This window comes from Sabethes cyaneus, chromosome 2 (genome assembly GCF_943734655.1).
Source record: "Sabethes cyaneus chromosome 2, idSabCyanKW18_F2, whole genome shotgun sequence".
Lineage (NCBI taxonomy): Eukaryota > Metazoa > Arthropoda > Insecta > Diptera > Culicidae > Sabethes > Sabethes cyaneus.
In genome coordinates this window covers 129,717,969-129,733,120 of record NC_071354.1, presented here as the reverse complement: position 1 = coordinate 129,733,120, position 15,152 = coordinate 129,717,969, and the positions used below count along the sequence as shown (strand labels likewise).

At 37.8% G+C, this 15,152-nt stretch overlaps 1 protein-coding gene across 3 annotated transcripts in view; it reads right to left on the bottom strand.

Annotated features, from left to right (window-relative positions):
* LOC128738335 (protocadherin-like wing polarity protein stan) overlaps nucleotides 1-15,152 on the bottom strand; it is a 165,524-nt gene that overhangs the window by 25,171 nt on the left and 125,201 nt on the right. For 2 of the 3 annotated variants that reach the window (XM_053833384.1, XM_053833385.1), the window contains 2 exons: nucleotides 11,602-12,340; nucleotides 11,478-11,540 (listed from right to left, as the gene is read on the bottom strand). In XM_053833384.1, the coding sequence (XP_053689359.1) occupies nucleotides 11,507-11,540; nucleotides 11,602-12,340 (773 nt within the window). In that variant the 3' untranslated portion in view covers nucleotides 11,478-11,506. The remainder of the gene's footprint in view (nucleotides 1-11,477; nucleotides 11,541-11,601; nucleotides 12,341-15,152) is intronic. The other variant, XM_053833386.1, reaches the window with a different exon arrangement.

Sequence of the window (15,152 nt, the reverse complement as noted above, 5' to 3'; positions counted from 1 at the left end):
TCCATTTGCTTGATTAGTTCTCGAGTTATGAGGAAATTTGTATGGAAGCCCCCCCTTTTAAAGAGGAGAGGAGTTATAATTCCTTTAATTAAAAAGAGAGGAGGGGTCTCAATTTACCGTAGTATAAATTCTTGTCACCGAAAATACCCACATGCCAAATTTTGTTCTATTTGCTTGATTAGTTGTCGAGTTATGCAGAAATTTGTGTTTCATTTGTATGGGGGCCCCCTCTTAGTGGGGGAGGGGTTTCTAACCATCACTAAAACCTTTCCTGGCCCCAAAAAAACTCGACATGCATATTTTCATGCCGATTGGTTCAGTAGTTTTCGATTCTATAAGGAACATACGGACAGACAGACAGACAGAAATCCTTCTTTATAGGTATAGATATGCACTCAAAATAATCCACACGTCCTTTCCACGTGAAAAATCACGTAAATTTCTCTACAGGGATTTACGTGCCTTTCAGGTGATTGTTATTGGAAAAAATAAAAACCCGAATTAATCCACCTAGCGGCGTAACCTAGCCTTTCTACTGCCGCAATAATCATTTTTTAATTTCCCAGGTACATCTATAATTAACTTGACTATATTTTTAAATATCCGTTCCGTATTCCTAAAAATCCTCGTTTGCCAGTCAAATTCACAACGTATTGCGTAGAGCAATTATATTTTCCTTCCTTGGGTGCGTAAATACTTGTAAGCGTCATTTATGTTACTTGATGAACACCTTATTTAGTTTTATAATATTTACGTGATTTATAAAAAAAATAATGTAGACAAAAAAGATAATTTTTGCAGACTTCAATGAATATATATAGAAAATTAGAAATTAACCCTCTAACGGGTCTACAGACGGCCTTAACTTTCGGGTTTCAGAGCCACATACGAAACTTGTTTTGAATTGACAATATGAAATATGTGTTTATAGCAGATTTTTTGTTATTTTGATATTTCCTACGAAGAACCTACTTTTTTCCACGACTCTGGCTGCTCGCAGCTGGACTTGCTTGTCACGAACGACTGCTCGAAAATTCTTCGTTTCAGCCAGGTTGGCTTCTCCGGCTTTCACAGCACGATTTGATATTTGCTTCCTTGGACTTCGTGGTTACCAGAGAAGACCAGAAAATCACTTTCAGAGACTATGTGAACTTTGACGCGCAAGCCGTGTCCAATGCAGTTCTGTCGGTTCCATGGAATGAATTTTACGTTTTGACAGAAGTTAACCAGCTAGCAAGTTTTTTCACTCACCAGATGAAAACGATTCACGACGAGTATATACCGCTTCGAGAAGCAAAGGCTAACAAAAGATCTAATCCTTGGTTCAATGCTGATGTACAACGTTCTATCTTGGAACGGGAGCTAGCATATAAAGAATGGCAACAATCTCCTTCATACTTCAAACATACAAAACACCAGCACTTCAAAACACTGAGAAATCGTACCAATTTATTAATCCGGCGAGCAAAAGAAGCTTACTTCGAGCGATTTTTGGGCGATTATGGGAATATTGGAAACTTGTGGAAACGGGTGAAAAGCCTAGGTGTCTGTCGCAAAGTGTCATCAGCCGAGTGCAATTTTGATCCTGACGAAGTGAATAATATTTTTTTGTCTAACTGTACACCTGTACAGCACCTGTACCAGCAAGCAACCGTTGGTGCATCCCCGGCGGAAGCATTTCGGTTCAAACATATTGAAACATGGGAAGTAATTAATGCTGTCTGGGACAGTACGTCAAATGCTGTTGGGTCTGATGGTATTCCAATAAAATTCATCAAGATTCTTCTTCCGCTGGTCGTCGAGCAGATCTGTTTCCTGTTTAACAGAGTTATTGAAACTGCAACCTACCCCGATGTCTGGAAGCAAATAACCGTGCTGCCGCTTCGGAAGAAATCGCACCTGAATTCGCTAACTAATCTTCGACCAATTTCTATCCTGTGCGCTCTTTCTAAAGTTTTCGAGAAACTTATTGGACAACAAATTTCTGCTTTTCTCAAGGATAATAAATTATTGTCCGAGCATCAGGCGGGATTTCAAAAAGGACAAAGTGTGAAAACTGCGGTTTTAAAGGTCACAGACGACATTGGCCGCAAACTGGACAAGAAATGCGTAGGATTACTGCTGCTACTGGACTTCTCAAAAGCATTTGACACGGTTTCCCATTTTACACTGTGTAAGAAGTTAATTACCCAGTTCGCATTTTCTGCCGAGGCTGTAAGCCTTATTGCATCATATCTTTCGAAACGTATGCAAACTGTATCATGTGCGGGTCGATTCTCACGATGTGCTGAAGTTTGTTCCGGAATTCCACAAGGATCTGTGCTTGGCCCTATGCTGTTCTGCTGTTATATCAACGACCATCCTAATGTGCTCAAGTACTGCTCCATCCAAATGTATGCCGATGACGTTCAGCTGTACGTTCTCCGAAATGGTGTTCCTGCAGCAGAAATTGTTAGTATTGTTAACGATGATTTGTGCCGTATATCTGCGTGGTCTAGAAAAAACGACTTGCATATAAATAACTCCAAGAGTAGCGCGCTGTGGATGAGATATCATAGAAATAATCGTTTGAATTCATCGGAAATACCTCCGGTAATCATGGATGGCCAGCCGATCCAATTTGCTGCTAGTGCGATGAACTTAGGGTATCTCTTTCGTGAAGATCTTTCCTGGGATAGCATGATTAACCCTAGAGCGGTCGCGGTAGTGTACTGAGTACACGCGTTTTCGAAAAACGCGAAAAAATCATCGAAATTTTAATCAAATCACACCAGGTTTTGGTTGTATTCGAAGATCTACTCTTCCTCTTTCTAATGATGCCAAAATATAGAAAAAAGAAATCAAAAAATCGAAAGATGCTTGTAAAAATGGTGTGTCCGCGCGCGTGTACTCAGTACACCAGCGCGACCACTAACGTAACTTTTTTGAAATGAAAAAAGTTACGCAAGCGGTCGCGTCGTGTACTGAGTACACGGCGGGCAATAACTCAAGTTTGTGAATAGATAGAAGGTTGCGACTTTCGACAAAGTTGCTTATCTGGTTAAGACACATCCCGTGATATACAACAAAATTCGGAACTGATTCGCTAGATGGCGCTAATAATGAAGCAATTAAATTCATTTAAGAATATTTTAAAACCGTAATGAGCTAAAAGGTTACTATTTACTACAAAGTTGTTTGTAAAGCCAAGACGCATTTGGTAACGAACTCTGAAGTTTGGAACTAGTCCGCTAGATGGAGTATACGGTGAAATTTAATTCATTTGGCGATATTTCCGAACCATGACGAGATAGAAGGTTGATGTTTTCGACAAAGTTGTTTATCATGTCAATATGCTTCCGATGAAGGTAAATTAAATTCGGAATGAAGTAGTAGTAGGTGGAGATGATGAGAAAATCAAATTATTTTCGGAATATTGCGGAACCATGATGGCATAGAACGCTGCTGTTCGCTACAAAGTGGTTTCTGTAGTCAAAACACGTTAGATAACGTATCGTTGTCCTTTTCATCATCGATTGCGTTGTCAATTCCAGTCAATCAACAGCTATTTTTATGGTTTCCTGAAAGAAGCAATTGATACGTATTGCTTCAACTTTTATCAAAAGACAAGATGAAGAGCACAGACTGATCAAAATGCTTTTGACGAAGCAATTTCGTCGTCTACATCGTCTATATAGAAATATCACCAGAACAAGATTCCTGGAAACCCGTGCTGCGTTTCCATCACATTCTTAAAAAAATATTTTAGAGTGTTTGAGTCCCTATTCTTCCCAGGGTCGCTAATAGGTTTATTCGAAAACCTGGCAAACACGAATAAATGTCAAAATCTGGCGATCAATTTGACCGATGGGGAGGACTTTTTCGGGAACCGTCTTGCCAGTTTTGATCAACGCCGGTACAAAATGTTGTCTGAAATTAGGAGCGATGACTCCTTTGCAGAACGGAGAAACAAAAATCTGGCAAAAATCTGGGACATTACCAAATATCTGGAAGATTTAGAACTTTGTCTGGCATGCAATAAAAAATCTGGTAAAATCTAGATTTATCAGCAAAGCAAAACCATGCATGGATATAAACGTCCTTCAGAACTTGACCCTTCTTTATCGATAGATATCGCTGCCGGTTATTAGAGTACAGGAAAATCACTGGGCTAGTGCAAAGATCCTATTAACTCTGAAGCGGCACCGCCCAGTCGAGACTCGAACATACGACGAGTGGCTTGTTGGGCCAGCAACGTATCCCGGCCAGCAACGTATATATATATATATATATATATATATATATATATATATATATATATACTAGCTGACCCGACAAACTTCGTATTGCCACAAATTAACCTGTGTTGTACATAAATCATGAATCTCGGATGATCTTTGTCACTATCTCGAGTTTTGCAAGCCCCCCAGTGGGCGGCGCTTCCGACGGCGGGTCACCGGCAACACTCGCGACCGGCTCGTTCTGAATGATCTAGTGTTACTATAGATAGTTTTTGTGGTCTTGTTATTGATTAATGTTTTATGGAAGAGTCTCGAATTTCTCGAGTTGGATTAGTTTTTGAGTTTCGCAAAAATTTCTGTTTTATTTGTATAAGAGTCCATATCCCCCTACCACAGGGGTGAGAGGTCTCTAACTATCATAAAATAAATTCAAGACTCAAAAATCTCCTACATGCTAAATTTGGTTCCATTTGCTTGATTAGTACTCAAATTATAAGGAAATTTGTATTTCATTTGTATGGGAGCCTCCCCCCCCCCTCCTAAAAAGGTAAGAAGTCCTAATTCATAATGGGAAAAATGGTTGCCTCCAAAAACACCCACATGCCAAATATGGTTCCATTTGCTTGATTAGTTCTCGAATTATGAGGAAATTGGTATTTCATTTGTGTAGAAGCCCCCCCTCTTGAAGTGTGGAAGGATCCTAATTCACCGTAGAAAATATTTTTGCCTCCAAAAACCTCCACATGCCGAATTTGGTTCTATTTGCTTGATTAGTTCTCGAGTTATGGGGAAATTTGTATTTCATTTGTATTGGAGCCCCCCCTCCTAATGTGGGAAGAGGTCCTAATTCATCACAGAAAAAATTCTTGCCTCCAAAAACACCTACACACCAAATTTGGTTCCATTTGCTTGATTAGTTCTCGAGTTATGAGGAAATTTGTATTTCGTTTGTATAGGACCCCCCCTCCTAAAGTGGGGAGGGGTCCCAATTCATCATTGAAAAAAAAATTGTCTCCAAAAACACACACATGCCAAATTTGGTTCAATTCGCTTGATTAGTTCTCGAGTTATGAGGAAATTTGTATTTCATTTGTACAGGAGCCCCTCCTCTTAAAGTGGGGAGGGGTCCTAATTCACCATAGAAAATTTTCTTGCTCTCGAAAACCTTCACATGCCAAATTTGGTTGCATTTGCTTGATTAGTTCTCGAGTTATGAGGAAATTTGTATGGAAGTCCCCCCTCTTAAAGGGGAGAGGAGTTATAATTCCTCTTATAAAGAGGGGAGGGGTCTCAATTCACCATAGAATAAATTCTTGTCACCAAAAAAAACACCCACATGCCAAATGTTGTTCTATTTGCTTGATTAGTTCTCGAGTTAGGAGGAAATTTGTATTTCATTTGTACAGGAGCCCCCCCTCTTAGAGTGGGGAGGGGTCCTAATTCACCGTAGAAAATTTTCTTGCCCTCGAAAACCTTCACATGCCAAAGTTGGTTCCATTTGCTTGATTAGTTCTCGAGTTATGAGGAAATTTGTATGGAAGCCCCCCTCTTAAAGGGGAGAGGAGTTACAATTCCCCTTATAAAGAGGGAGGGGTCTCAATTTACCATAGAATAAATTCTTGTCACCGAAAACACCCACATGCCACATTTGGTTCTATTTGCTTGATTAGTTCTCAAGTTATGAAGAAATTTGTATTTCATTTGTATAGGAGCCCCCCCTCCTAAAGTGGGGAGAGGTTCTTATTCATCATAGAAAACATTTTTGCCTCCAAAAACACCTACATGCCAAATTTGGTTCCATTTGCTGGATTAGCTCTCGAGTTATAAGGAAATTTGTATTTCGTTTGTATAGGAGCCCCCCCCCCCCCTCTTAAAGTGGGGAGGGGTCCCAATTCATCATAGAAAAAAATTTTGTCTTCAAAAACACACACATGCCAAATTTGGTTCCATTTGCTTGATTAGTTCTCGAGTTATGAGGAAATTGGTATTTCATTTGTACAGGAGCCCCCCCTCTTAAAGTGAGGAGGGGTCCTAATTCAACATAGAAAATTTTCTTGCCCTCGAAAACCTTCACATGCCAAATTTGGTTCCATTTGCTTGATTAGTTCTCGAGTTATGAGGAAATTTGTATGGAAACCCCCCCTCTTAAAGGGGAGAGGAGTTATAATTCCCCTTATAAAGAGGGGAGGGGTCTCAAATTACCCTAGAATAAATTCTTGTCACCGAAAACACCCACATGCCAAATTTGGTTCTATTTGCTTGATTAGTTCTCGAGTTATGCAGAAATTTGTGTTTCATTTGTATGGGAGCCCCCCCTCTTAGTGGGGGGAGGGGTCTCTAACCATCACTAAAACCTTTCCTGGCCCCAAAAACCTCTACATGCAAATTTTCACGCCGATTGGTTCAGTAGTTTTTGATTCTATAAGGAACACAGGACAGACAGACAGACAGACAGACAGACAGACAGACAGACAGACAGACAGACAGAAATCCTTCTTTATAGGTATAGATATATATATATATATAGAGTAGGGCGGGGCATAAGTGCGATGTTTGAAGTTGTCATCAATTTTCGCGAGATATAAAGAACAACAACAAAATATATTTTATAGTGATGCAGCTACTCAATGTCTTTACATTCAACTTTAAATCATCTGGAATAATAGTGTTATTGAAAATAAATTCTTCATTCTTCTGAACCAGTGCCGATTCGCACTTTTACCCCATTAGCGGGGTAAAAGTTCGATTACCGCGGGGCAAAAGTGCGAAGCTCGAATCCATGAAATTAGCACAGCAGTAGCTAACAAAACCATGTTATCGTCAATCTGCGGTATGTTTCGGTAAGGAATATTCTCAATTTACACCTTTCCTATTTTCCGCTGGTGTATTGCAGCCTCCGACAGATCGAAACTTTCCCAAACGTTTGTTTTATGTTTCATCAGCGGAAAAACATTGTTTTCCTTCGACCAACATCTGTAGAGCACAGTTTTCTGCAAATCTTCCATTTCTAGTATCTGTAATATAGTGCCAAAAGCTGTATATAAGCTATACATGTTTGCCCCGTCCGTGAATCGCACCTTTACTCCGCTAGGCGCTTGACGGGGTTTGATTAAGTTATGGATAAGCGAAATATATTTTGTAAACTCTTTTCACCGTATTTTCAAAACAGATATGCGAGTGATGTAAAACAGTGCTACAAATTTTCAACAAGTAATATCCTCCTGTTGATATCGTATTACCCGTATAACAAAAAATTACATCAAAACCGCCCTAAAATAACATTTGCACATAACTCAGCAACTATGCTTCGTAAGCAACCAAAGTTTACGTTAGATTCAAGCAGTCAAAGTAGTCACCCATTAATGCCAATGTAGTCAATTTACTCGAATCTGCACCGATAAATCATTAAATCGCATCCTTACTCTATAACAAAGGTAAAAATGTAGTTTCAACCACATTTATGGTTGCTTTACGCGCAAACAGAAATTTCATTTCGTTTCAAACTGATATGTATGATTGAAATGAAAATATTTACATCGAAAACTCAATTTGACAATACTTTACTTTTAATTCAAAACTGTTATTTTTTTGATACAAATAGAATTTCGTTTCGAAACAAAAATATTTTTAGGTTGTTATAAAAATTTCGTTTGAAACAAACGAATTTTTTCGCTCCGTGATAGAAACGGAACCTTTCCCCGAACAACCCCGTTGAGAATCGCGGCTATAACGCTGACGGACGAACAGCGTTGCCCACAGTACCTTACAAGTCGCAAGGACTTGCATAGTGTCGTCGTCCCGTCAGTAAAATGAGTTAGATTCTCGATCCATGAATCGAACTTTTACCCCGTCAATAAATCGAACTTTTGCCCCGCTAACATATATTTTGTAAATTCTTCTCACCGCAATTTCAAGAGAGATATCTAAGTGATGTAAAACGCTGCTACAATTTGTGAATAAGTAATATCCTCCTGTTGATATCGTATTTGCCGTACAACGAAATATTACATCAAAACCGTTCTAAAATAACTTTTACCCATAACTCAGCAACTATGATTCGTAAACAACAAATGTTTATGATGGATTTAAGCTCTCAAAGTACTCACCCATCCATGCCAATGTAGTCAATTTACTCGGAATCCGCACTGATAAATCATTGAATCGCACTTTTACCCGCATCGTACTTTTACCCCTCCTTACTCTATATATATACTAGCTGACCCGACAAACTTCGTATTGCCACAAATTAAACTGTGTTGTACATAAATCCTGAATCTCGGTATCACAATCACGAGTATATATATTCCGCGGGCCGGTATACCAATCAGACATTTTATAAAAGTAGCTTTTGGCATAGTTGAATATTTTTCCATGATTGGGCAATGTTTGGACCTTTAAAAACTGCCATAATTGGTATTTTAGCATTTTCGGAAGTTATATAAAACGTGCATCGAAAATAAATGATATTTACAAAAAATAAATGATTTTTCGTGATATTTTTAAAAATGTTGCTACAGTGCGCTAAAACATTTAATAATATCACTTGTCTTCGAAATATATGCTGAATTCATTCCAAAACTAGTTTGGATGTAATTTTGCAGTTATTTTGTATATCAGGTGGATTAAATAGGGCCATTTTTTAGCGTTGTAACGTCACGAAAAAGGTGTACTTGTTCGCTTTCGCAGAAAAGTACAAATTCGAACAATCTAATAATCCGTATTCTCTTTGTACTCATAATTACCTTTAAAACGGTTCCTAAAGAATGAAGATAAGTTAAGTAGAACCTAAATTACAACTGATTGAAACTCGCGTTGTAACGTCACGGCGGACAGCCGGACGGATTCAAAACAAGTGAGACATAAGTAATAGCATCGAAACCTTAAGATATAGCATAATAGTTGCTTCATAAAAGTTTCTTCATTTAAAAAGCACTTTCTAGTGATGAAAAAATATTTGGACATTAGGGTGTCCCTAAGACGATACAAAAATTATTTTCTCTATTTCAAGTCAGAAATGATTGCTGTCTACAGAAAACTTGTAGAGAAACTAATTTCAAGAAATTTCGTTGAATGCTGAAGGTTTCTATTTCTTACATGAAAAAAGTTATAGAGCCAAACTCTTAGGGACACCCTTAAAAATAGTTTTTTTTATCTATCTCTTTAATAACACTTCGTACGCCTTTTAGATATTCTAAGAAATTGGTAATCGAATTAAATTGCACATTTTTGTCGAAAAGAGATCTATCTTTTTCCCTTTAGGAGCTATCCCTTGTTTCTTTTATTTCTACATGTTCACCTACGGTTGCCTTCATAATAACTTTTTTTAGATTTTCCACAGTGTTTTACCCTAAGTTGTACATGGTGGAATACAACATAAATTGACTCACCAAAAACAAGTGAGTTTAGCTGCTCATAGCTGCTCTCCCCCGAGATACACCCCCTTGAAGAGTACATGTAAAAATAAAAAGAATCAGTGATAGCTTCTAAAGGGAAAAAGATAGAGGTCTACTATTTTCGACAAAAATAGGCAATTTATTGACAATTAGGTGACCAATTTCTTAGAACATTTGCAAGGCATACGAAGCGTTATTAAAGCGCTAGATAAAAAAAACTATTTTTTAGGCTGTCCCTAAGAGTTTTTCTCTATAACTTTTTTCATGTAAGAAATATAAATCTTCAGTATTCAACAAAGTTTCTTAAAATTAGTTTTACTACAAATTTTCTGAGACAGTAATCATTTCTGACTTAAAATAAAGAAAATATTTTTTGTATCTGTTTGAGGACACCCTAATGTCCAAATATTTTTTCACCACTGGAAAGTACATTTTAAATGAAGAAACTTTCCAGAAGCAACTATTATGCTATGTCTTAAGGTTTCGATGATATTACTTATGTCTCACTTTCTTAGAATTACTCCCACTGCGCGACGTAATTTGTGAACAACTCCAAAATTACGTAGTCAAAATAGTGAAAGACATACTAACAACACGTCTTTTCTGTTATTTAAGTAGAATCAATATATATAGAATGCCAGTGTCGCTGCAGTGCTCGTGGTAAACATCACACATTTGAAAATTATGTATTTACATTGTATGCGCATATGTGTGAGTGATCGATTCGAAACGGGAATCTGGGGTGACATTGCGCATCTCGTTTCGAGTGATGTTCGTTCGTTTCGACCACGTTAAACAAATGGGCGTCACGAAAACAAAAATCACTCGAAACGAGATTGTCAAACTAAAAAGGCAACCCAATAAAAAATCCTTCTGCTTTTCCGTAAATCACGTAGGATAAATCACCTGATTTGATCGTTTTGGGGTATTTCGTCGGCAGGAAAATTTTCTATTGGGCAATTTGACAATGTTGTTCCCGTATCCAAGACACGAACCAGCAACATGTTTGCCACCAAAATATCCATGAAACACCAGCGACACTGGCATTCTATATATATTGATTATACTGTTATTTACAGAAGGCAGCAACAGCGATAATTGACGAATATTAACTGAACAAATTTTTCGTGACGTTACAACGGAGCTACGACCTTCTCTGTGTAAAGCAGAGCGTTGTAACGTCACGAAAAGTAAAAGCTCGTTAAAAATTAACTTCACTCATAGAATCAATAGATCACAGAAGAAAGTTTTTAGATAAAATTTGAAAAAGAGCAGAATTTTCATGTTTTTGAACAGAAGAACCAACAGACGAATTTCTGGCGCGTTGTAACGTCACGTTACATATTTGCTTTCCAAAACAATCTAGATAAAGCAAATGCTATTAATTTGTTCACTTTTAATAGGAAATTTTATGCTCTTTCCAAATATATAATAATATTCGGGGGTTTCTCAAAGATTTTCCCAGCTAAAGCACAAATACTGTGCAAAGAAGAGTCAAAACGTTGTAACGTCACGGCGGAATGTGTCATTTATATAGCAGAAAGGCAAAAACTACAATGCTCGGTTCAAGAGTTAAAAACTTTTGAATCAAACGAAATCCAAGAATCGGAAAAACGAAATGCCCAAGCGCTCATTCACTTCTTTGCGATTTATGAACAGATCGCATTCATTCTTATTAGAGGTGAAAATTAATATATTTTCAATGTCTTTCATTTAAATAAGTTTTAATATATGCAGATGCAGACCCTATAATGATACGATTTTGGTAACATTTGCACACTATCTAACTACTTTCATAAAAAAAATCTTTAGTTAGACTACCGTTTACTTACGATTTAATTAATAAACTATATAGTATCCATACCTTCAAAACTTTGTATTTAGCATAAAATTCTAGTCGAGACTTTTCAAGCGATCCCAACACCATCTACAGGTTAAAAGATTTTACCATGGTAATAGTTAAAATCAAGTAATAATTTACTGCTTACTCGTTATTATCATCGATGGTGGTTAATGAAGCCATCGGTTGTAGAGTAGAACCACTGTTGAGGTGATAGCTATTTGGACCATTCATATCATTTGTTCTCATCATCGTATGACTAGAATGATCTTCTTCAGCAGTATATGGAAAGTTATATGGATTTTTATCCGAATTTTCTGACATTCGATCAAAATCCGCACCCTGCTTCTGACGATGGTAATCGTTTTTCAGCAGTGACTGAACACTAGACTTAAATGATGCATGATTATCCAAACGAGGACTGTATAGTTCGGGTGCTATGCGTTCCTTAGACATATATGAAGAATCAGTCTTGTATCCCAAAGTTCTTGAACGATCATTAATTGTATCTCTTAGGACATAAGGATTTTCATGATCATACGAACGCATGTGGTTAATTAATTGTGTTGAACCAGATAGTTGGTTCGCGCCATTAGGTACATACGGAAGCACACCATGCTGATTTAACTCATACTCTCTATATTCATCGGAATATTTTTCATTGCTATGATTGGTGTGATTATTGTATCTAACGCTTCTCAAATCTTGGTTAGAATATGTGTAGTTTTCTTGTATGTTTTCCAGTATAGATGGAGGCATATTCATTCGATTTTGGTGTAAATATGAAGTATCAGTTATGTCTGGACTAGGCAATACGTTGCTTGCACCAGTAGTATTGTGCGGATGAATTTCGTTGTCAGATCCTGTTTCTTGAGACCAGCGTCCAACTGTAACAAAAAATGCTGATATAATAATTTTGAATATTTTACTTTTTATTTATTTATTTATTGTCGCTAATCAATATTGTAGGCCATTTACGGAGATTAACAATGTAAATGTTATGAAAAATGTAAAAATGGAAGCATTATTGTTATTGTAATTGTAATTTATCAGTCCACACCCTGGCAGAACACTTTCTGCCAGTCTACATATGCACGCATATGTTGGGTGAGAACCTACCAAGCATGACCGTTATCCGAAGTGACATTGCAAGTATGATCACGCCTCATTTTAATTTCATATAAGCTATAAGGGATAGTTCTCTCGTGATCTACCAAGCTTTGTTACTTGGATATGCACTAGACCGTATAGCGCACCGGCTTCTTCCACTAGCAGGCTCAGACTAATCTGTCCCACTAGTTTCAGATACATTACATAGACGATAGTGTGAGATAGAAAGTGAAATAATAGAGTAGAGAGTATTTGGTTTGCTGTAACGCGATAAAATAATTAATTGAATATGGAATATGCAATCTTATTTACAGTTGTATACTCAATGTATGTGTTTCTTCAGGGGGGTTCCGTAGCCGCGAGGTTACCGAGTCTGCTTTGACAAGCGAGTGGTCGTGGGTTCGAATCTTAGTAGAATCAAGCCATTCGATGTCAAGTGACTTTAGCATGGGTTTATTCTCAGGCCCCTCCATTTACCATTCCTTCGTGCTGAATTCCATATTTACCCTCTGAAGCCTCTTGACAGTGCAAATGTCCCTCCTATAGTTGTGTACTGGTCAGAGGTACGAATGGGTCCTATATAATATGGGTATAATATGGGATAGGGCTGGCAGCGAGGAATAAGTGGGTAAAGTAGATCAAGCTTTGAAGGAAGGGTAAACCCCAATACACACAAGCACGCATAAATTTAATAAGCATATCACTCACTCAATAGCGATTATAGCAAAAAGAAATGCAGTGCAGGTCATACAGCAAACACCCGGGCGATATTACAATAGATCAACTATACTGGTCGCAGTAATGTAATGAGTCCACACATGGAATAAAAATGTGTTTCTTCAAATCGTCAAAGAACTTGTCTTATGCGATTGACATACCATGTGCATGGCCGAGCGATGGCCTGCGGTGTCTTTGCAGGTCTGCTAAACATTTGGCGCTTACGCCAGATACCGAGATCCGAATTTTTAACTCAAACGTTAAATCTGCATTGCTGCACGCCTGCGAAACTTGGTGCGTCAGAGGCTGCTTGCGATGTAGCTTAGTCAACGATATTCGGACTGTTGACGAAAACCTGTCCTGTGTACCATCGGAAGTGGAGATCTCTGATTTCATTCCCTTTGCTGTGCGCTGTGTTCCTTCCATGTCTCGTGAGGATTCCTTGTTGTTGATGATGTTGCTGCAGCGGTCTGGCATTCGCGTGCTCATCTTTTAGCGCCAACCTGGTCCTGTACCCAGGGATGGTTCGATCACTTTGACTCAATTTTGATTCATTTGACAGTACCGTCTCAGCAGAGCCAGACATGACAATGTTATGTATGGGACATTTGTAGAACTAGTTCTAATCTACAAGTTTTCTGAACGAAGTTTTGCTGTATCATTTGTAATTACGGTGCTACAATGCTAGTAACTCATCAGTGACTAAATGAAAGTTCATTTAGTCACTAGTAAGATACTAGCATTGTAGCGCCGTAACTACAAAAGATACAGCAAAACTTTATTCAGCCAAATTATAGATAATAACCTGTTCTACAAATGTCTCCGCTCAGCTACTGCCACTATTGCTATTGTGGTAATAGTGGGCGGAATATTTCAAACTGAGGTAATTCAGTGCAGACGCCTTCCTTAGATAGGTAGGGCGACAGGTAATCAGTGAGTTTTCACCTGGCACCTCAAGCTAAAGGTGGACCGTAAAAAAGGTAAAAATGGAAGCATTATAAATACAAAAACAACCTAAAATTAATTCACCTAGTGACTACTAAGCATTTTTTTAGATGTCTAAGTATATGAATGTAGGTCATTCTATGTGAGGTGATTAAACAAAGAAAATAAGAAATAATAAAATGAGAGGATATTACACGGTCGGTCCATTACATGAGGCTCGGACACCGCACGTAATAACCCATATATATAATTAAGTTATTTAAGTTATTATTAAATTTCAGATATAAAAATTTATATATAATATTTTTCGATAAAGTTTACAAGAATGTTCTGCCTGCAAAATGCAAGTTTTATGATTTACATAGCGGATTGTCACCTGTTGTGAAACGGTCCCGGTTGTGAAACACCCGCACGCTATGTCCGAAGGCACTTATTATTTAACTTTCATGCACCTCAGATTTTTCTTCACAGGCCGTTAGTATTGATCAAAACAATGAATTTAAAGAAGGTCTTAAAACATTCTATCTTGGGTTTTTTGAAAAATTCGATTTTTAAGTTTATGGCCCCTATCATTCCTTCTCAAGTTATCTTACCCGTTTTAATCGACCACCTCCGATTTCAACCAAATTCGGTATAATTGTTCATTCCGACCCCACATTCAATTTCTCAAATATTTGTATGAATTGATCAATCCCCCTCGCAGTGCCGCTTCGCTATTTTTCTCAGATTTTCGAAAAAACTCATTTTCCACTGCATGTCACTGCAAGGGGGATTGATTAATCCGTACAAAACTTTGAAAAATTAAATGTGGGGGTGGAATGAGCAATTATAACAAATTTGGTTGAAATCGGAGGTGGTCAATTACAACGAGTAAGATCACTTGAGAGGGAATGATAGGGGTCATAAACTTAAAAATGGAATATTTAA